Source organism: Ictalurus furcatus, chromosome 1 (genome assembly GCF_023375685.1).
Source record: "Ictalurus furcatus strain D&B chromosome 1, Billie_1.0, whole genome shotgun sequence".
NCBI classification, from domain to species: domain Eukaryota; kingdom Metazoa; phylum Chordata; class Actinopteri; order Siluriformes; family Ictaluridae; genus Ictalurus; species Ictalurus furcatus.
The window spans coordinates 6,649,761-6,675,541 of record NC_071255.1 but is presented as its reverse complement, the minus strand read 5'-3'; the positions used below and the strand labels follow the sequence as shown (position 1 = coordinate 6,675,541).

Below are 25,781 nucleotides of genomic sequence, written 5' to 3'. Positions count from 1 at the left end.
TTCTGCGGCTGAAGCCTAAACGCCTCCCGATAGAACACGTAGTGCACTAGATAGGGCGCAGTAGCCACGACTTCCTAATGCAGTGTAGTGTACGAAGAGAGGGAGTAGCGTGCTAATTTCGAATTAAGCCCATGTAAACTCCAGTAATACAGGAAGGATTTTCTGACTTGCTGTACTGCTTTAAACACACAGAGGGCGGCATAGAGCAGTTATAAGCAGTCACAACGCTGCACATTCTTACAATAAGATAAGATAATACTTTATTCATCCCCAGAGGGAGAAATTAGGGTGTCACAGCAGCAGCAAGACAGGTGAAGAAGAAAGAGATAGTAAGGAGAACAAACAATACAGGGATATATAAAGAGTATATACAAGATGTATATATATATATATATATATATATAGACATAAGCGCAAACTATATATATATAGTGTGTGTGTATCTATCTATCTATCTATCTATATAATGTGTGTGTGTATCTATCTATCTATATATATAATGTGTGTGTGTGTATATATCTATCTATACACACACACACACATATATATATATATATATATATATATATATATATATATATATATATATATATATATACAACAAACAACAATGTACAGTCACATTATACATATAGCCTATGTACATACACAATACTATATACATATTGCAGCTGTATGGTATAATCAGTGTAGACATATAACAATGAAGTAGTGATCTATGAACATGAACTATGAAGTAGTGATGTGGACCTTACAAAAAATATAATACCGCATGTGGTCTATGATGCCCGAGAAAGATCCTGAATATTAATTGGCCAATGCACAGAAACTGCTAAATAGGCTAAATCCTATTATATCTTAAAAGCTCTATTTTTAAAGAAGGGTTTTATGGTCTATAAATACACCTGGGGGGGGGGGGGGGGGGGGAATAATCGCTTGGAAAGTGAATACACGTGGGAAATTTATCAAATCTTATTATTAGATGAGCCTGATTTGGAATAATTATAAAGATTATCAAATATATCTCTAGAGATTCTTTTTTTTTTTTAATTATTATTATTCCATTGGCATTTTGGCAAAATTATTCTTTTTTTTTTTTAATCGCTCACTTTCAGTAACCACTTTGTCCTGGTCAGGGTCATGGTGAATCTGGAACGCAACCTTGAAGGGACTCCAGTCCATCACAGAGCACCATGAACACACACATTCACAAGAACATGCACACAAACTCCACACAGAACACAGACAGTAACACGAGCTCATGTCATGATTGACCCGGGGGCCCTGAACGCTGAACACTGCACCACCATTTCCCCAGTTTTTAAACCACATTACGCTTGTCACAAATATATCTGTCCAGGCAAGAATATCTGGAAACTGAGACTCCAGCATATCTGTCAGATCTAACCTATATAATTTAGTATAAAAAGCCTTGAATCTATAATGATTCTATTCTCATTTATTTATTTATTTAATCTTATTGCTGTGTATCAATAATTGCTCTAAATTAATCATGCCACACATGACAGGATATATCTGAAGTCTTTTATTGGTTTATTATGCATCAGCAGAAATCCCTGAGTTACAAGGTAGCATGTACAGTCCCCTCAGAAACTATTGGAACGGCAAGGCCGACTCATTTTATTTGTGCTGTACACCAAAGACATTTGGGTTTGAGATCAAAAGATGGAGATGAGACGAGAGTTTCGGATTTCAGATTTTATTTCCTGGTATTTGCATCTAAATGTGTTAACCAACATAAAACATGGAACCTTTTGTATCAGACCACCTAATTTTTAGGTGAGCAAAAGTATAGAAACAGATAAGTCTTGAAGTAACTGAAAGTAAATAACACTTAATATTTAGTTGCATATCCCGTGCTTGCAATAACTGCATCAAGCCTGCGACTCACAGACGTCACCAGATTGTCGGTTTCTTCTTTTGTGTTGCTTTTCCAGGCTTTTCCAGCAGCTTCTTTCAGTTATTGTTTGTTTTGGGGGTTTCTCTCTTCAGTCTCCTCTTCAGGAGGTGAAATGCTGCTCAACTGGGTTAAGGTCTGGAGATTGACTTGGCCTTAAACTTTCCACTTTTCCCCCTGAAAAAGTCCTTTGTTGAGTTGGCCGTGTGTTTTGGATCATTGTTGCATGATGAACTTCACTGTAATTTGGAGACAGAATGTTGCTGTAAATGTCTGAAGTCATTCTGCTGCTGCCATCACGAGTTACATCATCAATAAAGATTAGTGAGTCTGTTCCAGAAGCAGCGGTGCAAGCCCAGGCCATGACACTACCTCCACCATGTTTCACAGATGAGCTTGTATGTTTCGGATCATGAGCAGATCCATTCTTTCTCCACACTTTGGCCTTTCCATCACTTTGGTAGAGGTTCATCCTGGTTCCAGAACTTTTGTGGCTCGTCTCTGTATTTCTTTGTGAATCTTAATCTGCCTTTCTGATTCTTACTGCTGATGAGAGGTTTGCATCTTGTGGTATGACCGCTATATTTCTGCGCTCTAAGTATTCTTCACCCTTGCCCTGTGGAGGTTGTTGGTGATGTCACTGACTGTTGTTTTGGGTTTTTTCTTCACAGCTCTCCCAATGTTTCTGCTATCAGCTGTTGTTGTTTTCCTTGGTCGACCCATTCGGTGTCTGTTGCTCAGTACACCAGCTGTCTCTCTCCTTTTCAGGACGTTCCAAATTGTTGTATTGGCTTTGCCCGATGTTTGTGCAATGGCTCTCATTGATGTTCTCTCTTTTCTCAGTTTCAAAAGGGCTTTTCTCCCACAGACAGCTCTCTGATCTTCATGTTGGCTGATCCTTTTTAACAACAAATGCAGTCTTCACAGGTGAAACTAAAGGCTAAAACCAAGAGTAGATGTTCAGCGCTATTTACTGTTTAAACAATCAATCTAACAGGACACACCTGGGTAACAAGGAACACCTGTCAGTCACGTGTTCCAATATTTTTGCTCACCTACAAATTGTGTGGTCTGATACAAAATGCGCTGTGTTGTATGTCATTTAACACATGTACGTATAAATACCAGGGAATAAAAACTGAACTTAAACTATCTTCTCATATTCATCGTTTCATCTCAACCCCAAATGTCCTCAGTCTACAGCAAAAAAAAATGAATTGGCCTTGCCGTTCCAGTAGTTTCAGAGAGGACTGTAGTCCAGAATTAATGTGACTGTATGTATTTATGTATACATTTTATAAATATGAAGTTTTCTGTGAGAAAATAAATACAAAATCACAGTACTGCAGAATGCGATAAGAGTGGATGTGTAGAGTGCAGGGATTTTGCTAAAGTTTTTTTTTTTTTGTTAATTGTCATTTGCATTAACGGCAGAGCCCGATCAGCTGAAGTATCATCAAGAAAAGTGTTATAATGTCTAGGTAGAGGTTCAGTGCAGCAAAAATGTATTCCTCTGCACTGAGGGCGTATTTGTGTTTCCCGCCTAGCATTAGCTGTGTATCCATCACCAGGTACTAGGGGAGAGAAACAGAGATGTGAGAGATTCGTCTTAGTAATTAAAATAGTTCCTACCTGCTTTTATCTCTCAACGTAATAATGTATGACAAGTACTATGCTGTATACACGGTCAAACCAAGCTCTAGAAGAGTAAAACATGGACAATCACTTACGATAGAGAAGATCAATGTCCCCACCGATGCATAAGCAATGTATAGAAACTGTTAACAGTAAAGTAAAATAAAGATGAAATGAAATATGAAGAACTGATCATTCATTTTCCATGTAGGTCATATTGTTTACCTGGGATCGCATGATAGCACAGAGTAACCCAAACGATAACAGAGTCCAGCATAGTACCCAAAGTGTTCCACTGATAGTTGTGAAGTCCCACTATAAGCAGAAGAGTTTGGACAAGTTGGAACAATTATTCATATTTCCCTTTGATGGAAAGTGCAATTTAAAAAAAAAAAATGTCACGGAGTCATGAGTTCTGTATAAATATGTGTACATACATACAATGGTGCTTGAAAGTTTGTGAACCCTTTAGAATTTCCTATATATCTGCAGTAACATGACCGAAAACATCATCAGATGTCCAGTCCTAAAATTAGACAACGAAAACCCATTTAAACAAATGAGACAAAAATATTACACTAGGTCATTTATTTATTGAGGAAAATGATGCAATATTACACATCTGTGAGTGGCAAAAGTATGTGTACCTCTAGGATTAGCAGTTAATCTGAAGGTGAAATTAGAGTCAGGTGATTTCAATCAGTGGGATGACGATCAGGTGTGAATGAGCGCCCTGTTTTATTTAGAGAACAGGGATCTATCAGAGTCTGATCTTCACAACACATGTCAGTGGAAGTGTATCATGGCACGAACGAAGGAGATTTCTGAGGACCTCAGAAAAATCGTTGTTGATGCTCATCAGGCTGGAAAAGGTTACAGAACCCTCTCTAAAGAGTTTGGACTCCACCAATCCACAGTCAGACAGATTGTGTAGAAATGGAGGAAAAATTTCCCAGATTTACCATTACCAAATTTATCCAGAAATATAGACAATTCTAAAGGGTTCACAAACCGTAGAGGTGATTATCAGAGCTTCTGGTTTTCCGATATGTGCTATTCAATACTCGTTGTCCCTTGCAGAATTACAAACTTTATTCAGCATCTATTGGTGCTACATTTAACAACACATACTGCAGTCAAATGACCCACATTCATCACTGTGGCTCCAACATCTCTGTAAATCTCCTTCGGATTTTTAATGGCCCTGCATGTGCATGTTTCACACAATGTGGTGCAAAATCACTTGGTTAGACGATTGCTTTTCGCCTTCAGTAGTTCTCACAAGTAGAAATAATGTTTCATGACATCATTATCCATAGCTTACGGGTAATGGTATAACGATTATAACTATTTTTCATGTCTCACAATACACTATGTATACCATTATGTTCGGTATTACTGAAAGCGGTGTATCTATTTTATTTCAGGTTTTTTGAAGTGTTTAACTTAACAGTCAGAGTCTAGTCGACTATATCTATATAAATGGGTTGAGTTCACAATAAGGGACCATTAATGTCTCAATTTTGTCTCAACTTTCTTCGCACACTAATCATATAGCATGCTAAGGAAGTGATAAAATGGTCATCTGGAATTCAGTAATAGCACAAACTAAAAAAATTAAGAAATAGAAGTTTCTGTCCATGGCATTGCATTTTTTTTTAATTATTTTTTTTAGTTATAGACAAGTAAAGCATTTTCTCCTTCACAGGGTCAATCCATTTCTCCATTCCTTATACCAGTTTTGAGCAAGGCCTAATTAAAGGTCAACATATTGTTTGCTTTCATCATAATAGATATGGAAAAAAAAAATGTTAATAAACTTAAAATCTATTAAAGTAAATGAAAAGTATTATAACTTTTTGATTGGACTTTTTATATTGCCATGTGACTGACCTTAGTCTGCATTGCAAATACACTCAGACCAAAGGACACCAAGGCAGTGGCTCCTACTGCCCACAGAACAGCCTCTGCATTAAAGAACCTAAAACACACACATTCATCAGTTCTGTCGGTCTTTGCACTGTAATTCTCTTTATAAAGAGTCTGTTTAATATAAATACCCTACAGTCGGCTCCAAAACATCTATATCATCATTTATCAAAAACAGTTGTTATACATGCAAAGATAATCCACATCGAAAAACACAGAGTTCTGATCTAGATCAATGCCATATATTTGGCCATTATGCCACAGTGCTGTTGAATTCCCAAATCTGAAATGGTCAGGAGGTGTTGATAAATTTTCTATGAAAGCAGCTCTGACAGTAAAGCCAGCTGTACAGTGGTGCTTGAAAGTTTGTGAATTTTCTATATATCTGCGTAAATATGCATCGGATTTACATCATCAGATTTTCACACAAGTTTTAAAACTACACAAAGAGAACCCAATTGAACAAATGAGCCAAGAATGTTATACTTAGTCATTTATTTACTGAGGAAAATCATCCAATATTACATATCTGTGAGTGGAAAAAGTATGTGAACCTCTGGGATTAGCAGTTAAATTGAACGTGATATTAGAGTCAGGTGTTTTCAACTGATGGGATGACAATAAGGTGTGAGTGAGCGCCCTGTTTTATTTAAAGAACAGGGATCTATCAGAGTCTGAGTTTCACAGCACATGTTTGTGGAAGTGTATCATGGCATGAACAAAGGAGATTTCTGAGGACCTCAGAAAAAGAGTTGTTGATGCTCATCAGGCTGGAAAAGGTTACAGAACCCTCTCTAAAGAGTTTGGACTCCACCAATCCACAGTCAGATAGATTGTGTAGAAACGGAGGAAATTCAAGACAATTGTTACCTTCCTCAGGAGTCGTCGATCGACAAAGATCACTCCAAGAGCAAGATGTGTAATAATCCGTGAGGTCACAAAGATAGGATACCTTTGAAGTTTTATCTTTATTGATCCCCTGTAGGGGAAATTCAAACTGACACAACAGCACAAGTAATTTCCATAAATACCTGTACAATAGAAATAATAGAAAAAAAACCAGATCTGTGTGTATGTACATATGCTAGAGTTCTATTTGTATATGTACATGTGTAATATACTCGGTATTTATATACATGTGCAGTATCTGTGAAATGGGAATTAACTGTTGAGTGAGTGTTTCTGTGAGACTCAATCAGTGGGGTAGGAGGTACTGGGTGTTGTTGCATTGTGGAGTCTGATGGCTGATGGCACGAAAGACGTTTTGAGGCACATGGCTGGATGAATCTGTGGCTGAATGTGCTCCTGAGCCGCCTCAGCTCATTGTAGAGAGGATGAGAAAAATTGTCCGTGATAGCGTTCAGCTTCCCTCTCATCCTCTTCTCAGTCACTTCCTCCACCCTGTCCTGTTCCATCCATCCCACAGAACTGGCCTTCCTCACCAGCTTGCTCAGTTTGTTGGCCCCACAAGTCCCAATGCCACCTCCTCAGCACACCTCAGAAAAGAAGATAACACTGGCCACCACAGACTGGTAAAACATTCGTAGCAGCCAAGTGCACACAATAAAGAACTTGAGGCTTCTCCGAAAGAACATACTGCTCTGTCCTTTCTTCTAGAGGGCCTCGGTGTTGTCTAGCCAGTCCAGTTTGTTATTGAGTTGCACCCCTAGGAACTTGTAGGTGTCCACTACCTCCACTCCCTCCTCCCTTATGGCGACAGGGGTGGGGGACCTCTTGAAGTCCACCACCAGCTCCTTGGTTTTCCCAATGTTGATTTGGAGGTGATTGTTGTCGCACCATCTTATAAAGCTTCCAATAAGGTCTCTGTTCTCCTCATCGTCATTGTCCCCTGCCAAGAATGCTTTCTTCTTCCTGTTCAGCAGGGCTATGTTGATCCGAGGCTTGTTGTACGGACCTTCTAGGTGGGGACAAGACTCTTCACAGCGATGTAGTCAGTTATACACTGAGTGAGACCCTCTATGTCATCCCCATGATCTTCCTGAAACAGCTCCCAGAAAGTTGTCATGTAACACTCTATCAGGGCCTCCTCTGCCTCCACAGACCATGGCTGCACATCCCTGGTGGTGATAGGCTATCTCCTAACAACAGGCTTGTATGTAGAAATGACCTGTATCAGACAGTGGTCTGATTCGCCAAGGGGAGGAAGGGCGGTGGCACTGTATGCCTCCTTAACATTAGCATACAGCAAGTCTAAGGTCTTATCCCCTCTAGTGTTGCAGGTTACATACTGTGTAAAGTTGGTTTGAAACCTGTGATCAAAATCTCCATTTATTATGAAGAGTGCACTGGTATTCTGTCTCTGCAGGTCCATGACAGTAGAATGAATGATGTCACAAATGCACGCTGCCACTGCCACTGGTGGTATGTAAACAATAGCAACAATGGCGATTGAAAACTCCCGGGGAAAATAGTATGGTCTCAACCCGATTGCCATCAGCTCAACATCAGGCATGCAGATTGTTGCCTTTGTAATAACATGCCATGGGCTACACCATTTGGAGTTAACAAAGACAGCAAGTCCTCCACCCGACTTCTTACCGCTCTGTTTCTCCCTATCGACCTGAACTAGCGAGAAGCCGGCTAGTTCCACCGAACAGTCAGGTATTTTCCCATTCAGCCATGTCTTCATCAGACATTACATGCTGCACTCCTGGTACTCATGCTGTCTGCTGACCAGGGCAGAGAGTTCGTCCATCTTATTAGTCAGCAAGCGTACATTCCCCATGACAACAGTGGGAAGACAAGGCTTGTTCCTCACCATCTCCCCGGCTCGAGATCCTCGCCACTGTATTCTTAACTCCACCGGGATATCCTTCAGACCTGCAGCTGGTCGATTCTGGTACTGGGAGAGCTCCTCACATGAGTAGACTATGGTGCATTGTTGTTTGGTGGTTGTGGTGTTCTTTATCTTGCACATTATTAAAACAAATGAAACTAGCAGTCCTTATTACACAATAAATACGACGAGCTACAATGGCTAATGTTAATGTTCATGGGTCCACCATCAGGAGAACACTGAACAACAGTGATGTGCATGGCAGGGTTGCAATGAGAAAGCCACTGCTCTCCAAAAATTAACATTTCTATCCTTCTGCTGTTTGTTAAACATCATGTGGACAAGCCAGAAGGCTAATGGAAAAATGTTTTAAACCATTTAAACCAAAAAGTTCTATTTTAGTCTCAAGCGTCTACAAAACATTTTTCCAATAGCCTTCTGGCTTGTTTAAAATCTGTTGTGTTATGTTTGGAGAAAGGAAAACACTGCATTCCAGCATAAGAACCTTATCTCATCTGTGAAACATGGTGGTGGTAGTATCATGGTTTGGGGCTGTTTTGCTGCATCTGGGCCAGGACGATTTGCCATCATTGATGGAACAATGAATTCTGAATTATACCAGCGAATTCTAAAGGAAAATGTCAGGACATCTGTCCGTGGACTGAATCTCAAGAGAAAGTGGCTCATGCAGCAAGACAAGACATGTTGTGGAAGGAATTGAAGCAAGCAGGTCATGTGAGGAAACCCACCAACATCCCAGAGTAGAATCTTTTCTGTACTGAGGAACGGGCTAAAATTCCTTCAAGACGATGTGCAGCAACAGTTACCTGAAACATTTAGTGACAGTTATTGCTGAACTGAAGTGGGTCATAAGTGGGGTCACACCAGATACTGAAAACAAAAGTTCACATACTTTTGCCACTCACAGATATGTAATATTGGATAAATAGATGAATGAATTTAAATGAGCATGTATAATATTTTTGTCTCATTTGTTTAATTGGGTTCTCTTTATTTACTTTTAGGACTTATCTGATGTTTTAGGTCATATTTATGCAGAAATATAGAAAATTCTGAAGAGTTCACAGACTTTCATGTACCACTTTAATTCAAATCATAGGGTTATATTCATGGGCTCATCCAATACAGTATCATTTCCATAGTAACTTACACAGCCACTTATATGCTCGGACGTACCACATCATCTAAGGCATATTATTGTGCTTTATTTTTTAAGGAAGAAAAATGTGTAATCGTTGATAAGCTGAAAGTCAATATATTCCACCACAGGATTCTCATGATTTTCTTTGTTTAAAAGAGCAACAGTGTTTTTTTTTTTCCACAACTCTGCTTTGTACCATTATAACAGCTCAAAGTTATATAAGAATCATATAAAAAAAAATTTTTGTATATTTTTTTCTATATGTACTGTAGAGTGAGACTCTACTAATGACTGAGCTGTTATTTAAAACCATGTACAACCCCAATTCCAAAAAAGTTGGGACGCGGTGTCAAATTTAAATAAAAACAGAATGCAATGATTTGCAAATCTCGTGAACCGATACGTTATTCACAACAGAGCGTAGAAAACAATTAAACAATCAAATGTTTAAACTGAGTAAATGTACCATTAAAAGAAAAAAATAAGGTAATTTTGAATTTGATGGGCACAACATGTCTCAAAAAAGTCGGGACGGGGGCAACAAAAGGCTGCTTTGAACAAAAGATCAAAAGGTTAAACAAGGGTTTCAACATTAATAGAGGGCACTGCAGGAGAAATAGAAGACCCAGTAATCGCTGCTTAGTTAATTGTGAACTCTTACTATAAATTGAGTAATTTACTAAAAGTACTTAGTAGTTAATTGGAATAAGATAAGGGATAATGAAGAACTACTCATTGTTCCTGCTTAGTCCGTGCAGCGTTACCTCTGAGTTACGTATCAGTGTTATAAAGCGTTACTGATTTTTGTAGTAGGTTTTTACAAATGAAATAAGAACAACTCTTGATAGTGAACTCAGACTGATGGGATCTGAGAGTGTGGCCTAAAAGTAGATCTGTAAGCGTCTTACTTACACAGTCACCGATCCAAGCAGCATACCCTCTGCAATAGTCTGTAAGGGAATAGATCAGTTAAAACCACAGTACCCTGTGTGTCATCAGGATTTTCTCAAACATGGGGCAGGCTGATGTCTACTTACAAACAGCCCGAGAAAGAAGAAGTTCAAGGGAACCTTTCGCCGCACATCACCACAGCAGGAAAGCACAATGACAAGAGCTAGTGTTATCCCCCTATTGGAAATAAAACACACAGACACACACCTGTGTTGAGCTGTCGTGGAGCCAGTGAGCGGGAAAACTGACCGTCCAGAGACTGCCCTGCTGTTTTTGTTGTTGTTGTTGTTTGTTTTTTTAATTATTTATGTCATATTATTGAATTATTATCTGAATTCAGTAGTAAATCAATACTAAACCATGAATCTGTTAGTTTTGACTTGCACCGCTTCCACCAGCCTCAGCTCCGGCGAACGGAGTCATGAGTGTAGAGCGAGGATGGAGAGGAAGAGACCGGGTGGAGCAGAGAAGGAAAAAGCACACAAAAGGAAAACCTTCTAAAAAAGAAGCACAGAAATGTAACAAAATTACTGACCTGTTCAGGGCTTCAAGTGCAGGTCAGTCTCATCTGTAAATACTATAGCTTTGTTTTCGCTAATTTAGCTAATCAACATAGGCAAACGTTAGCACTATTACTATCATCGCTCTAAATGTGCTAAAGGACAGTGTTATCTACTGTATACTTATAATACTAAGTCATTTAGCCCTCCATGTTGAAGTTACAAAAACAGCTTGGGCAAACAACAACAACAACAACAACAACAACAATAAAAGCAAACACTTTCCCAAGCTATGAGTCATAAAAGGCAACATCATGTTCAATATCAGGGTTTTTGTAAAAAGATATTGTCATGATGTAGTTATTATTGGACTAACAGATATTTAGGTGATTTAGAAAATGATGTCTGCCCTTTAACCTGGCACTCGCTCTGGTGCAGGGGTCACACTTCAGGGTCAACCTGAGATCACAGGTCAAATAAGAGAAATTAAATATGCTTTAATATATTTGTATAAAATATCGTATGGTTGAATCTCAGGTATTTTAAGTATATTTAAGTCTCAAAACAACAACAACAACAACACACTGCTGTTATGTGATACTTTAATCTGCACTAAAAGAAATTTACATTCTGTTCTCACAAATTACAGTGAGGTTAAAAAGTCATCGTTTTCCAACAACGTGGAGACGGTTCTGTTCATAGCAGTAGACCTGGTAAAGACGTGACCCGTACATGAAAAAATAACAACAAAAAAAGAGTGTCTTTTGTTTACCTCTCTTCTTAATTTAATGTACTATTGTGAGTGAAAAGTAGAGCGTTACTGGCAGCTTTTGGACTTCTGCTGTTTGTTCAAAGCTTGGCAGACCCATGTAAGCTTGTCACGATAAGGAGGTTGAGACGGATACAAGTGCAGAATTTTAAAGTTTCATAGATAACCAAACAAGATACAAAGACACTATGACTATGAGGCAAAACACTGTGGCGAAGATAAACATAAACTAATGAATAAAACACGGCTGCAGAGACAAAGGCAAAGAAGGACGAATGTGTGACGAAGAGTGCAGTGCAAACTGTGGTTATATACATGAGTGCTCAATTGACAGGGTGCAGGTGGTCATGTGACTGTGATGCAGTGGCTGCCGGGAACTGTAGTTAAGAGTTCCTTCTCTGATTTCATGACAAAGCTGATATAATTAGGACGGCTTCACTACCTCTAGGTTATGTTTTTATGGGATGGCCACACTGTGTGTAATAAATTGAATTTAATAAAGAAAATTCGGTGGTTTCAAACTTTGTTGTGGGTGTATGAGGTGGCCTGGATGAGTGTGAGACTCCCAGCCTGAAATTACAGGCATGTCCCAGTCCGGCCCTGTTTGCCTCATGTCCAGTCCAATCAAAGTCCAGTTATTTAGGGTAATAATCTGATAATCCCACAGCCTGGCATCAATATTACGTATGATTCCTTATCTACAAACCCACAAACACTTAAGCAATGTAGAACACTTACATCATGGCGTAGGCAAACCAACTGGTGCGTATAGCCCAGATTTTCAGGGTCTCCCTGTCGAAAGGGGACAAAAGCAACCTTAAGCATTACTACAGAATCATATTCAAATTCTTAGACCTGGGTATCAGAGTTGCTGGTATTAAAAGTCTGGTACGGGTATGAGAATTTAACATTTGGGCTAATTTAATACTTTATGAGTGCGTACTCAAATGATTAACCTGAGCAGCTTGTTACTCACCAATAGAGGAATGCACAAATTATTCCAACTGTTATCAGCAATTGAACCATAAGGGTGAGGTACACCTTTCTGATGAAGCCTGAAGATAAAAGTATAAACCACAGGTGTAAGGCTGCTGAACACACATGTAATTCATATATTTCACTTCTTAGAACATCTGCATCCTCATTTTTATTTAATCTGGTTTGTTTGTTTTTTTTCCCCCCACAGATTATATTTTCATTAATATGAATCTAAAGAAGTTGGGTGACCTACTTATAACTGGCGCTGTCATTTATCTAAGGACGTGTGAACCGCTTTGGTGAAATGGTACAGTTTTATAACTGAATATATTCAGTTTATTAACTCGGTGCACACAGATCAACACACCTCGTCTGACAGAAGCTTCGGAGAAGCAGTTATCGTCCTCGAAGCACTGTGCGTATTCCGGGGGCATGCCGTCTGCTTCTCCTACATTAGAGTTACATTGAGTGATTGTCGAAATTTCAGCCTCCCCAACATTCCTGGCTCCGTGGGTGTAGGGTTGGGTGCATGTGGGGTTGTAAGGAGGGGGAAGCTGATCCCCGTTAACCACCTCTGGTCTCTCCATGTGAGTCTGGGTAACCACCGAGCTCTCAGTAATGGGAACCTGATAACAGTTTATTTAACTAAATAAAGGAGAATGGAAAACAGTACATGAGGGATTTGTTAAGAGTTGTACATTATTCACATTACAGTCTTTCTTGTTTTTGTGAAAACAGTGACTGTTACAGTTACAGATGTGTACACACACACACACACACACACACACACACACACACTAAATACTTTCACCAGTTTCATTTGATTGAGTTTTATTTCATTCAGCACTTTGATTTCTGTTCAGCATCAAATTAAGGATTTGGCCTTTTATTTATTTATTTAGTTATTTATTTATTTATTTATTTATTTTACAGATTGCTATCTTAGTGATATATAGTGGAAACCAGATCAGATTTTATGAAACTGAATGAATGAAGAAGGAGAATAGACTAAACAGAATCGAGTTAAATTAAAGTTAATCATACAGTTATCCGGATAGTTACGCGGATACCACGTGCTGTGCTGTGCTGTCCGATTATGATTTCTTTTAGGCATGTTAACGATCATAATCGAATACAAGTTTCGTTATTATCGTATTATGTTTAGCTTAATTCATTTCCTTCTTACCTTTCGCGCTCGGCTTCAGCGTAGCTCTGTTCCACAAACGCTTCATACAGGGCAAAGTCTACCCTCAATAGTTTTGTTTCCAGGGCGACTCGGACTAGCCTATGGGAGCCAATCAATATTTAAGTTGCGGTCCACGTGGAATTAACACCTGCATTATACAAATATATACAACACAGTCATGTCTTAATATTTACAGTGAACTACTTTCAGGTCCAGGGTTATAAACCAACAGTGCCGCATTAGTATGTTGGTACATTTACTTCCACAGGGTACGCATAATGGACATGTATGTTCAAAAGTGCAGTGGCCCTCATCAGTGGTCATTAAACAGTGGTCCTTATTACGGAGTTTAAACATGTTTAAAAGTACAACATCTTTTAGGTCTTCTAACTGAAAGACAATAGAGGCACCCCTGATGCTCTCACCCCAGTGTTTGCAATCTGACAAAATACAATACCATTTTTCTGGGTGTCTATACAATATACTGTAGTCTCATTACCACTGACAGTGCTGAATTAACACCTACAATGTTGAGCTTTGCTGTGTAGTAACCACGTTGTCTATTTGTCCTCGTCTTTATCCGTTGTCCACAAATTTTATTACTTATAATCAGTGATGACTGCTCATGATATCACGGCTAAAATGCCATGTTTATCAATGGCTCAACAATAAAACTATTAGGGTTGAGCAATGCATCATAATGTTCTCCAATGAATACCAAACATGATATACAGGAAAAATTAAAATGAAAAACACTAAACTTACGGTTCTGTTTATTGTCCTTTTGTGTTATTCTGCACTATGATTGGCAATTTGATTGACATAAGCGTCAATAATCCACCTTGTGGGTGTTCATTACACCCGTGACACTATTTCACATGCGCCGTTTCAGTCACTGCTGATGACGTGCTATGGCTGAAAACTATCAGCCAAAATGGAGGTCAGAGGCCATATGCATGAAGCCACTGAGAGTAAAAATTTAGGCTCTTAGGAAAATTTTAGAACAAATTCTTAAGAACGTAAGTGTGACTTAAGAGTATAACGGTTCCTAAGTATTATTATTTAAGAGTGCTGGAGAGGTTTCCTAACCTGGTTAGGAGTAACAAGATGGCAGCAGAGAGGCGGAGACCACGTACTTTCCGACAAAGAAAGAATGTGTTGGAATTATATGACGACAGGGAGTTGATCAAACGACGCAGGCTTGATCATCAAGGTATTCAGTAGCTTCTCCCACTCTAAGAAACAATGCTCTAACTGCAGAAATGAAAGTAATAATGACTCTGTGTTTTTTATCGACTGGAAAATTGCAGCAGTGCACCAGGGCCCATCACATTCCACACTAAGCAGGGTCTTAAATACCACTATTGCAGCACTAACCACACCAAACATAATAAGGCAGTTCACTGACTTCCCAACTGACCTTCAAACCATACAGCAAAAGCAAGCTGCTTTTATGAGGAATGCGGGCTTCCACGGGGATGCTGGTGCCATCGATGGAACTCACGTTCGCATCATTGCTCCAACTGTAAATGAGGAGACATACATCAATAGAAAAGGATTCCACAGCAGCAATGTTCAAGTTGTGTTTGATGCTAATTACAAGATTCTGGATGTGTTCGTGATGTTCGAGTTCTTTCCCAGAGTGGCCTCACTGGGTTATTCGAACAAAATTGTGTTCGGCCTGGATGTCATCTGCTGGGTGACTCCGGATATCCCTTAAAACGTTGGCTTCTCACCCCTTACAGAAGAGTACAAGGAGAACAGCAGCTCGACTATTACAGGTATTGTTCTGGACTGAACTGTAGGCAAAATACCAGTGAGTGCATTCCTGACTTATCTTTTATTTTTACATCATGAAGAGCACACAAAGTAACAAGCGCTGTGGTAGAGAGCAATTGGACAGCTGAAAAGGAGATTCCATGTCCTTCATGGAGAGATTTGACACTCCCCTGAGCGTTCTAGTTGCATTATTAGGGCTTGTGGCATTTTACACAATATTTGCAAGGCTCATAAGCTTCTGCTGCTTAGTGATGATGATGATCATGATGACAGTGATCATGATAATTATGAGGAGAGTGATGACAATACCACCGACCACACTGTCACGTAATGGAGGCTGAGACGGAAGCAAGTGCAGGTATGGTAGTTTAATCCAACAATATGAAGTACAGTGATGACAATACTACAATGGAGGCTGAGACGGAAGCAAGTGCAGGTATGGTAGTTTAATCCAACAATACGAAGTACAGTGATGACAATACTACAATGGAGGCTGAGACGGAAGCAAGTGCAGATACGGCAGTTTAATCAAACAATACGAAGTACAATGGATCAAGCAGACAGGCTACACTAGGCAGAACAGAGAATCGAGGTCAACAGGGTAAACAAAGTCCATGATCAGAACAGCAAACACGATAAGGCTTGGAAATACGACAGAGACCATGCAACTGAGCGTAATACTTCGCAAAGTCATAGAGTTCAAAAAGTCTTTTCTAGAGTGATTGTGAGTGCTCTGAATGGGATGCAGGTGTGCGTGATTAGAATGAGTGTGAGTGTTGTGTGTGTGTGTGTGTGTGTGTGAGAGAGAGAGTGTTCTGGGAATTGTAGTCCATGGCGGCCATGTTTGTAGGCCGCTGTGCAGTATGGGAAATGTAGTCACTGGTTTGCTGTGGTATGACACACACACATGACAGAGTGTTTCAGGGAGAGTTTCGATAAGGGATTGCTTTGTAAAGTAAAACTGCTTGACAATAAAGAATGCAGTAAAAAATTTGTCATCACACGATTTTATTTACACAATACAAGATTGATATATTTCTTTAAAGCTGCTTTGGGACAATGTCCACTGTTAAAAGCGCTATACAAATAAAACCGAATTAAATGTGCAATCATTGAGCATTCTTTAATCTTTTCAGTTTTAGTGTGTAACGCTCATTTGGCACTTCCAGCAACTTTAATTGTAATTTGAGCTTTTTTTTTTTTTTCTTTTAAGAGACTCAACGTCATCCAGAGGGGCTGTGCTCTGTGCAAACCCTGTGCGTTGTGAGGCAAAGGCTCATCTTGAAGACACGGGGAGACGTGCTAAAACGATCCAGGAGAACTATAACGATCCATTCACACTAAATTCACATGCAGAAAATATTCAACAGTGCAAACATTTTTATTCAATCTGATGTGTTGTGTGTATTTCATGTCCATAGATTAAAGTCAAGATATCAAAAAGGCAAAACATTATTAAACATATTATTTTCTTCATACCAAACCTCCTTCAGTTGGAGCAGTGCAGGGTCTGGGGCATCTGCAATGCCACAAATGGATGGATTAGCCACTCCTAGTATCTCCTCAACTATCTCAGCGATCTCAGACAGTTCACATGGAGGGCCTTCACCTATTTGACAGCAAGAACTCAGCTGCCGACCACACGTAAACAATCTTTAAACATAAAAAAAGAGTTGTTTAGTAGGCCTAAAATTAAACGTACTAGTGGCTCGCATACTTTCTTCGTATGCTACAATTTCCTTGCGTGCTGTTGCCAAAACATTGTAGCACTTTTTCTCACAATCCTCGTCCGAGGAAATGTTGCACTGACAGTGATCGCAGTGTCTTGCCGTGCATTTGTTTTTGTCTTTACTTGTTAAAGTTGGACCGAATGTTCCTCTTGTCACCTCCTGATTGCACTAGAACAGTGGTTTTCAAAAGTGGGGGCCGCGACCCCCTTGGGGGCCACCAGGGGGCGCCTGGGGGGCCTAAACAATTTGATGTGAAAAATAAATAAATGTATGTTTTCTCTTTCTCACTCTCAGACAACCACACACACACACACACACACACACACACACACACACACACAGTCAATTCCTAATGTAATGTAAAGATGTAAGATGTAATTATTAATAATAAAAAAAAAGGGGGATATATTCAGAAGTCTGTATTTTTAATGTGTTTTAAAGACATCTTGCAAAAGGGGGGCCTCGGTCAAATGTTAATGCCATTTGGGGGGCCTTGCCCTGGAAAAGTTTGGGAACCCCTGCACTAGAAGAACACTTTCTTCCTTGGACCAGTTTGGTTTTAAATCCATTTTTTTAAGATAAGCCAAGGAAATAAGTCTTTCCTTTATTTACAGCTGTGAGTGCAAGTTATAATAATGTAATTCATCCGCTTAGTAACTTGCAACTCGTTATGAAAATCGTGTCAAATAAATGCAGGTACTTATTCATAATATTTTTGCACATATTTGCACATTTTTTAAATAAATTTAAATGTCTTAATTGCATCATGATTGCATGGTGTCATGCTGCTGTGACTTTACCCTTGCAAGCTTACTATTGGCTCATTCAGAGGTTGAGGGCGGCCATTTTAGGTTGACATCGTTGTAGTCCTTAGTTCACACTTAAGTGCCATCTCAGTCAGCGCTTAAGAGTCAGTTTTAGACTTTGCTGAGAGTTGCTTTTAGTTGCTTTATAAAAAGCTCCTACTCTTACACAAGTCCTACTTTTTACTAAGAATTTTTTTTTTTTTTTTTTTACACTATTATTAAGAGCATTTCTGAGAAGTTTTATACATACGGCCCCAGAAGTAGATGGTGTTTCATTCTGTGTAATCACCTGACCACAGCTGTTACTGCTATGCTACATGAATCTACATTCTGGGCTAGAAATAAATCACCCCAGCCTCGCTGCTTCATACTATTCTGTATATTTTTCTTGTGATTGTTAGGGGTGCTGTCTCACTTGGTTCTACAAAAATCCAAAAAGAATCCATCTTAAAAGATTTGTTAAAAGAAAATAATCTGGATGACAAAAATGAAACCTTATATCGGTGTCTTTTTTTTTTTTTAATCTTTGAAAGACCGCTAGTCCATTTATACCAGCCACCCCTGCTTACAATCAAGTAAGTCCGTCAGACTGTAACAGGAAATGTCTATAAAGTCAGGTCATGTGATTTCTTATACATACCCTGACTTATTTCTCCAAGATCACACAGTGGTTTAATTTCAAATGTTCTGGCGCCAATATCTGAGAAACTGTTGAGTTCAAAATATACTCACCAGTCAGTTTAATAGGAACACTGGTACACCTGCTCATTTATGCAGTTATCCAATCAGCCAATCATGTTGCAGCAGCACAACGCATAAAATCATGCAGATACAGGTCAAGAGCTTCAGGTAATGTTCACATCAAATATCAGAATGTGGGAAAAATGTGATCTCAGTGACTTTAGCCATAGCATGGTTGTTGGTGCCAGATGGGCTGGTTTGAGTATTTCAGAAACTGCTGATTTCCTGTGATTCTCACACACAACAGTCTCTGGAGTTTACACAGAATGATGCGAAAAGACATCCTGTGAGAGGAAGGTCTGCAGGCTGAAGCACCTTTTTGATGAGAGAGATCAGAGGAGAATGACCAGACTGGTCTGAGCTGACAGGAAGTCTATAGTAACTCAGATAAACCCTCTTTATACCTGTGGTGAGGAGAAAAGCACCTCAGGACACACTAAACATCAAATCGGAGGTGGAGGGGCTACAACAGATTCAGTGTTTTGCGCATGCTGAGATGCTTGTCTGCTCACCATGGTTGTAAATTGTGATTGTTTGAGCTACTATATCCTTCCTGGCAGCTCGATCCAATCTGGCTATTTTCCTCTGACCTTTCTTATCAACATGGTGTTTCCACCTACAGAACTGTCGCTCATTCAATGTTTATTGTTTTTCACATCATTCCATGCAAACTCTAGAGACTATTTTGGGCGAAATTCCCAGGGGATCAGGTTTGTTGATGGTGGAATGGCTGGTCACTTTATATCCCAGGGCGCCCTCATGTCTGTGTTACCTCCTGGCTCTCCCTTTTAGTTATGCCGTCATAGCTAGTCTTGCCGGAGTCCCTGCTTGCACTCATGCAAAGTACATGACCTCAACCATTATGAGACAATAAGCATACCTAATAATATTTCTCTCTCTCTCTCTCTCTCTTTCTGTTGAGCTACACATACTCATGAGATACCAGTCTGCTTTCCGGACCTGCCTGATCCATCCTGATGCCCTACTTCTGGTTGGAGTTCTCATCAACTGGAAGTCACATGCTGCTGCTGAGGATGGCCCCACATGGTGCAGCCTGAAGATCATTGAGATTACTGAGGATGGTTCCACTTAAAACCCATAAAGATGGCTTTGGACCTCAATTCATATCAACAGTTATACTATGATGGCTAGGACTACAATTACTATTATAGCCTTAGCACTGCAATTACCACAAACTCTGTGGTATCACAAAGTCTCCATCAGTGAACAGTGGAAAGTTCAGCAAAACAGACTTCATGTAAAAACTGTAATGCATTTTCCTGGTTAGACAACTGCACTATTTGACCATGTAATATTAGCACATTTATAGAAGGGATTTGTTCATAATCGTACTATCCGGTGTCACCCAGATAAGGATGAGTTCCCCTTTGAGTCTGGTTTCTCTCAAGGTTTCTTCCTCATATCGTCTCAGGGAGTTTTTCCTTGCCACTGTCGCCTCTGACTTGCTCATTACGGATAAATTCCTACATTTAAAATCTATATCCTGAATTGATATATTTCTGTAATGCTGCTTTGGGACAATCTCCATTGTTAAAAGCGCTATACAAATATGCTGTATTGAATTTAATTGAATCAGCAGTTTTTGAAATACTCAAAACAGCCCTTCTGATTCCAACATCCATGCCACAATCAAAGTCACAGAGATCACACTTTTTCTTCATGCTGATCGTCGACGTGAACATTAACCGAAGCTGTTGACCGGTATAATTTTATGCATTGAGCTGCTGCTAAACGATTGGCTGATTAGATACCTTAAATTCACACCTTAAAACAGACCACTCGACAGTGGCGTCAAACCAAATTGGTAGTATTTCAAACAGCATGGAAGGAGAGCCTCCTGAACTATAGAAAATCTTTTAGTGCTGCTAGATCAATGTATCTTTCCACCATAATTGAAGATAACAAAAATAATCCTAGAGTCTTACTCAATACGGTAGCAAAATTAACCAGTAATAAAACCACCAGAGAAACTTGCACACAAAAAATATATAGGAGTGATGATTTCATTCATTTTTTCACTGGCAAAACTGAAAATGTTAGACAAAAAATTTAGACTATTAATTTAACACAAGACAGTCTTACAACTAACCCTGTAGATAATAATAATGCAATATCAGATCAACGAATTTCATTAATTTCTTCATCAAAATCATCAACTTGTATACTGGATCCCTTACCTACATGTTTCTTCAAACAGATCATTCCAGAGGTAATCAAATCCTTTCTAAAAATAATCAGTTCTTCCCTTAGCACTGGCTACAGTATGTTCCGAAATCACTGAAACTAGCAGTTATCAAAACCCTGACCAAAACCTGACCTCAACCCTGTCAGTTGTCCAGCTATACGCCAATTTCAAATCTGCCCTTTATCTCCAAGATCCTACAAAAGGTTCTAGCACAGCAGCTATGTTCATACCAACATAGCAATAACATTCATGAAATATATCAGTCAGGATTTGGCACAGAGACAGCGCTGGTTAAAGTAGTAAATGACCTACTACAGGCCTCTGATCAGGGTTGTGCCTCCTTGCTTGTGTTACTTGATCTTAGTGCAGCTTTTGTTACTATAGATCATACTATCGTTTTTAATAGACTAGAAAATGTTGTTGAACAGCGCTCTCCTGGCTCAGGTCTTATTTGACTGATCGCTATCGGTTTGTAGATGTAAACGGAGACTTCTCCACGCATACCGAGGTTAAATTTGGTGTTCCACAAGGTTCTGTTTTAGGCCCACTGCTTTTTACTTTATATATGATACCTCTCGGTCAAATTATTGGCAAACATGGAATAAATTTCCAGTGTTATGCTGATGATTTCAGAAGATTTCTTCTGTTTTTGTGTATATCTAATGTTAAATAGTTTTAGATCTTCAAACGAAATACACCATGAAACAAAGGCAACCTGAGTAAACACACAATGCAGTTTATTTATTTATTTATTTATTTATTTATTTTTATTGAATCAAAAAAAGTTCTCCAACACCTATCACCAATGTGAAAAACTAATTGCCCCCTTAAACTTAAAATGTGGTTGTGCCACTAAAGAGCAGCAATAACTGCAACCAAACGCTTTCGAGATCAGACTTTCACTTACTTCTAGGATTAGAACCTACTCCTATGCTTTGGATCATTGTCTTGCTGCATAATCCAGTTGCGCTTGAGTTACTTACAGACTGAAGACCGGACATTCTCCTTTAGGATTTTCTGGTAGAGAGCAGAATTCATGTTTCCCTCAGTTATTGCACGTTGCCTAGGCGCCGAAGCAGCAAAGCATCCCCACACCATCACACTTCCACCACCATGCTTGAACGTAGACATGATGTCCTTTTTGTGGAATTCTGTGTTTGGTTTACACCAGATGTAACGGGACGCCTGTCTTCCAAATAGTTTCTTCTTCGACTGAATTGACTTGAATGAATGTGCAGGTGTACATGAGTTCCTAATAAAGTGGACAGTGAGTGTACAGACATGAGACTATAATTATGGTAAATTGATTGGAAGTGGTTTGTCACATCTGTTATCTTGTGGATGGATTAATTATAATGGCTACATCCCTAATGTTATATTATTGCGCAAAAAATAAATGAATATAACAGAACTATGGAGCTTCGAAGCTGACAAAAGTGTTTGAATAGGACTTTTGTATATTTGTGATGTTATACATACTCAATTCATGTCATATTCCATAAAAATATTTTCCATCCTGTGGTGTATTTAATAAATGGACATTTTTGCCTATGGCTTTTCTTTGTTTTTAAAAAAGACAAACAAACAAACAAACAAAAAAAAACACAAACAGATCCAGATACAGATTTTATGAATATTAGCATCCAGGATTCACAGGAAAAAATAACTATTTAAGTAAATTTCTCACTACCAGGGCTACACTTACGTTTATATGGATGTGACAGCAAAGTCGGGGGGACGCTGGCTTGTCTCGCACAGGGTTGGGGGTTTGAATCCCGCCTCTGTACTGTGTGCATGGACTATGCTTGTTCTCCCTGTGCTTTGGGGGTTTCCCCTGGATACTTTGGTTTCCTCACAGTTCAAAGAAATGCGTTATAGGCAGATTGGCAGTTCAAAATTGTCCCTAGTGTGTGTGTGTGTGTGTGTGTAATTGTGCCCCGAGTCCCCGGGGATAGGCTTCAGGCTCCCCGTGACCTTGTGTAGGATACACGGTATGGAAAATGGATGGTTTGACAGCAAAGTGGGCTACAATTAATTACTGCCGTGTGTTAATTGTGAATAAGATGATGTGGATAGCAAAATGAAAGCTTAATTGTATTTGAATCATGAGGGAGACAGAGGACTTAGCTTTATGTAAGACAGCACCAGTTGGACATTACTATGAGAAGGCATTACCAGACATTGTCGGCTTTTCTCGGTTTATCATAGCATTATAGTGACTGTTCCACTTAGCCTGTGATTTACACATATGGCATTTAGCAGATGCCCTTATCCAAAGTGATACATTTATCTCACTCATGCAGCTGAGCAGTTGAGGGTTAAGGGCAGCAGTGACAGCTTGGTGGTGCTGGGATTTCAACTCACAACCTTGCCATCAGAAGTCCACCATCTTCACCACTGAGCTACCACTTTCTTTGGTTAATTCCATGAACTGTAAAGAATGGAGAAAAGCCTCTTTCGGGCATTTGCTCTAGTTCGGAAACAAGTCACTGTTTTGTTAATTGTAAAAAAAAGTCGTTTAGCTAATAATCAAATTAAAAATGTCAGATTTTGGCTCCACACAATGTGTTATTTCACTTCACCAGTAGAGGGCAACAAGCACTAGACAACTACAGCAGCTCTATTGTAAATGGTCTGGTAAATGGTCTGCACTTATATAGCGCTTTTATCCAAAGCGCTTTACACTGGTTCTCATTCACCCATTCACACACACCAATGGTAGCAGAGCTGCCATACAAGGCGCTAACTTGCCATCGAGAGCAACTTGGGGTTCAGTGTCTCACCCAAGGACACTTCGGCATGTGGAGTCACGTGGGCCGGGAATCGAACCGCCAACCCTACGATTAGTGGACAACCCGCTCTACCACCTGAACCACAGCCACCCTTACTGTAAACTACTGTACTAATCAGTAGACCTAAATAGTGCATATATTTACCTAAAGTCATGCACACTACTAATATTTCTTATGACAGAATGCAGATTAGTAAAGAATATTTGTTAGTTACAGTGCAGGATACTGGTCCTAATGTTTATTGAATGATAATTACTTCACACCGTGTATTATGAATGAACAACTGTTACTTTAAAAATACAACTCCTTTACAATTAAGAGAATAGGCCTACTTATTCATTTATTCATTAGAGATATATAAATGAGGTTATATGTAAACATGTAAACACACCTAATGGTTTGTCCAGAAAGAGAGAGAGAGAGAGAGAGAGAGAGAGAGCGAGAGCGAGAGAGAGCATTGTGTGAGTATGTGTATTTCTTTTTGCTCGTTTTTTTTTTTTTTATTGATATTTGCATAACACTTCTTGGTCATTTCCATGCTTTAGCAATACTGTAACTGCACAGAGAGAGAGAGAGAGAGTGGGGGGGGGTGAGGAGAGAGAGAGAGAGAGTGGGGGGGTGAGGAGAGAGAGAGAGAGAGTGGGGGGGTGAGGAGAGAGAGAGAGTGGGGGGGGTGAGGAGAGAGAGAGAGTGGGGGGTGAGGAGAGAGAGAGAGGGGGTGAGGAGAGAGAGAGAGTGGGGGGGTGAGGAGAGAGAGAGAGTGGGGGGGTGAGGAGAGAGGATGAGGAGAGAGAGAGTGGGGGGATGAGGAGAGAGAGAGAGTGGGGGGGGGTGAGGAGAGAGAGAGAGTGGGGGGGTGAGGAGAGAGAGAGAGTGGGGGGGTGAGCAGAGAGAGAGAGTGGGGGGGTGAGGAGAGAGAGAGAGTGGGGGGGTGAGGAGAGAGAGAGAGAGAGTGGGGGGGTGAGGAGAGAGAGAGAGAGAGTGGGGGGTGAGGAGAGAGAGAGAGAGAGGGGGGGGTGAGGAGAGAGAGAGTGGGGGGGATGAGGAGAGAGATAGAGAGAGAGAGTGGGGGGGATGAGGAGAGAGAGAGAGAGGGGATGAGGAGAGAGAGAGAGAGAGGGGATGAGGAGAGAGAGGGGGGGTGAGGAGAGAGAGTGGGGGGGATGAGGAGAGAGAGAGAGGGGATGAGGAGAGAGAGGGGGGATGAGGAGAGAGTGGGGGGGATGAGGAGAGAGAGGGGGGATGAGGAGAGAGAGGGGGGATGAGGAGAGAGAGAGAGTGGGGGGGATGAGGAGAGAGAGAGAGTGGGGGGGATGAGGAGAGAGAGAGAGAGAGGGGATGAGGAGAGAGAGGGGGGATGAGGAGAGAGAGAGAGTGGGGGGGATGAGGAGAGAGAGAGGGGGGGTGAGGAGAGAGAGAGAGAGTGGGGGGGATGAGGAGAGAGAGAGGGGGGTGAGGAGAGAGAGAGAGAGTGGGGGGGATGAGGAGAGAGAGAGAGAGAGAGGGGATGAGGAGAGAGAGGGGGGATGAGGAGAGAGAGAGAGAGTGGGGGGGATGAGGAGAGAGAGGGGGATGAGGAGAGAGAGAGAGAGAGGGGATGAGGAGAGAGAGGGGGGATGAGGAGAGAGAGAGAGAGTGGGGGGGATGAGGAGAGAGAGAGAGAGAGGGGATGAGGAGAGAGAGGGGGGATGAGGAGAGAGAGAGAGAGTGGGGGGGATGAGGAGAGAGAGAGGGGGGGTGAGGAGAGAGAGAGAGAGTGGGGGGGATGAGGAGAGAGAGAGAGAGAGGGGATGAGGAGAGAGAGAGAGAGAGGGGATGAGGAGAGAGAGGGGGATGAGGAGAGAGAGAGAGAGGGGGGATGAGGAGAGAGAGGGGGGATGAGGAGAGAGAGAGAGAGTGGGG

The 25,781-nt window shown here is 40.5% G+C and overlaps 1 protein-coding gene across 2 annotated transcripts; it reads right to left on the bottom strand.

The window, feature by feature from the left end:
- Positions 1-1,537: 1,537 nt before the first annotated feature.
- On the bottom strand, positions 1,538-13,873 carry zgc:110410 (uncharacterized protein LOC553618 homolog). Of its 2 annotated transcripts, XM_053622066.1 has the most exons (10): positions 13,826-13,873; positions 13,007-13,284; positions 12,638-12,716; positions 12,400-12,453; positions 10,479-10,569; positions 10,354-10,391; positions 5,447-5,534; positions 3,779-3,868; positions 3,649-3,696; positions 1,538-3,492 (listed from the first exon to the last, which is right to left on the bottom strand). In XM_053622066.1, the coding sequence occupies exons 2-10, from the start codon at positions 13,224-13,226 to the stop codon at positions 3,343-3,345; spliced, it is 858 nt and encodes a 285-aa protein (XP_053478041.1). In that variant the 5' UTR covers positions 13,227-13,284; positions 13,826-13,873; the 3' UTR covers positions 1,538-3,342. The 2 variants fall into 2 exon arrangements, with proteins under 2 accessions (XP_053478041.1, XP_053478032.1); XM_053622057.1 differs by lacking the exon at positions 13,826-13,873 and having other exon boundaries at positions 13,007-13,415.
- Between the last annotated feature and the right edge of the window lie 11,908 nt (positions 13,874-25,781).

Coding starts and splice junctions, on each gene's coding strand:
- zgc:110410 (XM_053622066.1), bottom strand. CDS start 13,226: ATGGAGAGACCAGAGGTGGTTAACGGGGATCAGCTTCCCCCTCCTTAC. Junction 12,454..12,637: donor ATTTGTGCATTCCTCTATTG/GTGAGTAACAAG, acceptor CCCTTTCGACAG/GGAGACCCTGAAAATCTGGG. Junction 10,570..12,399: donor TGGTTTGCCTACGCCATGAT/GTAAGTGTTCTA, acceptor TATTTCCAATAG/GGGGATAACACTAGCTCTTG.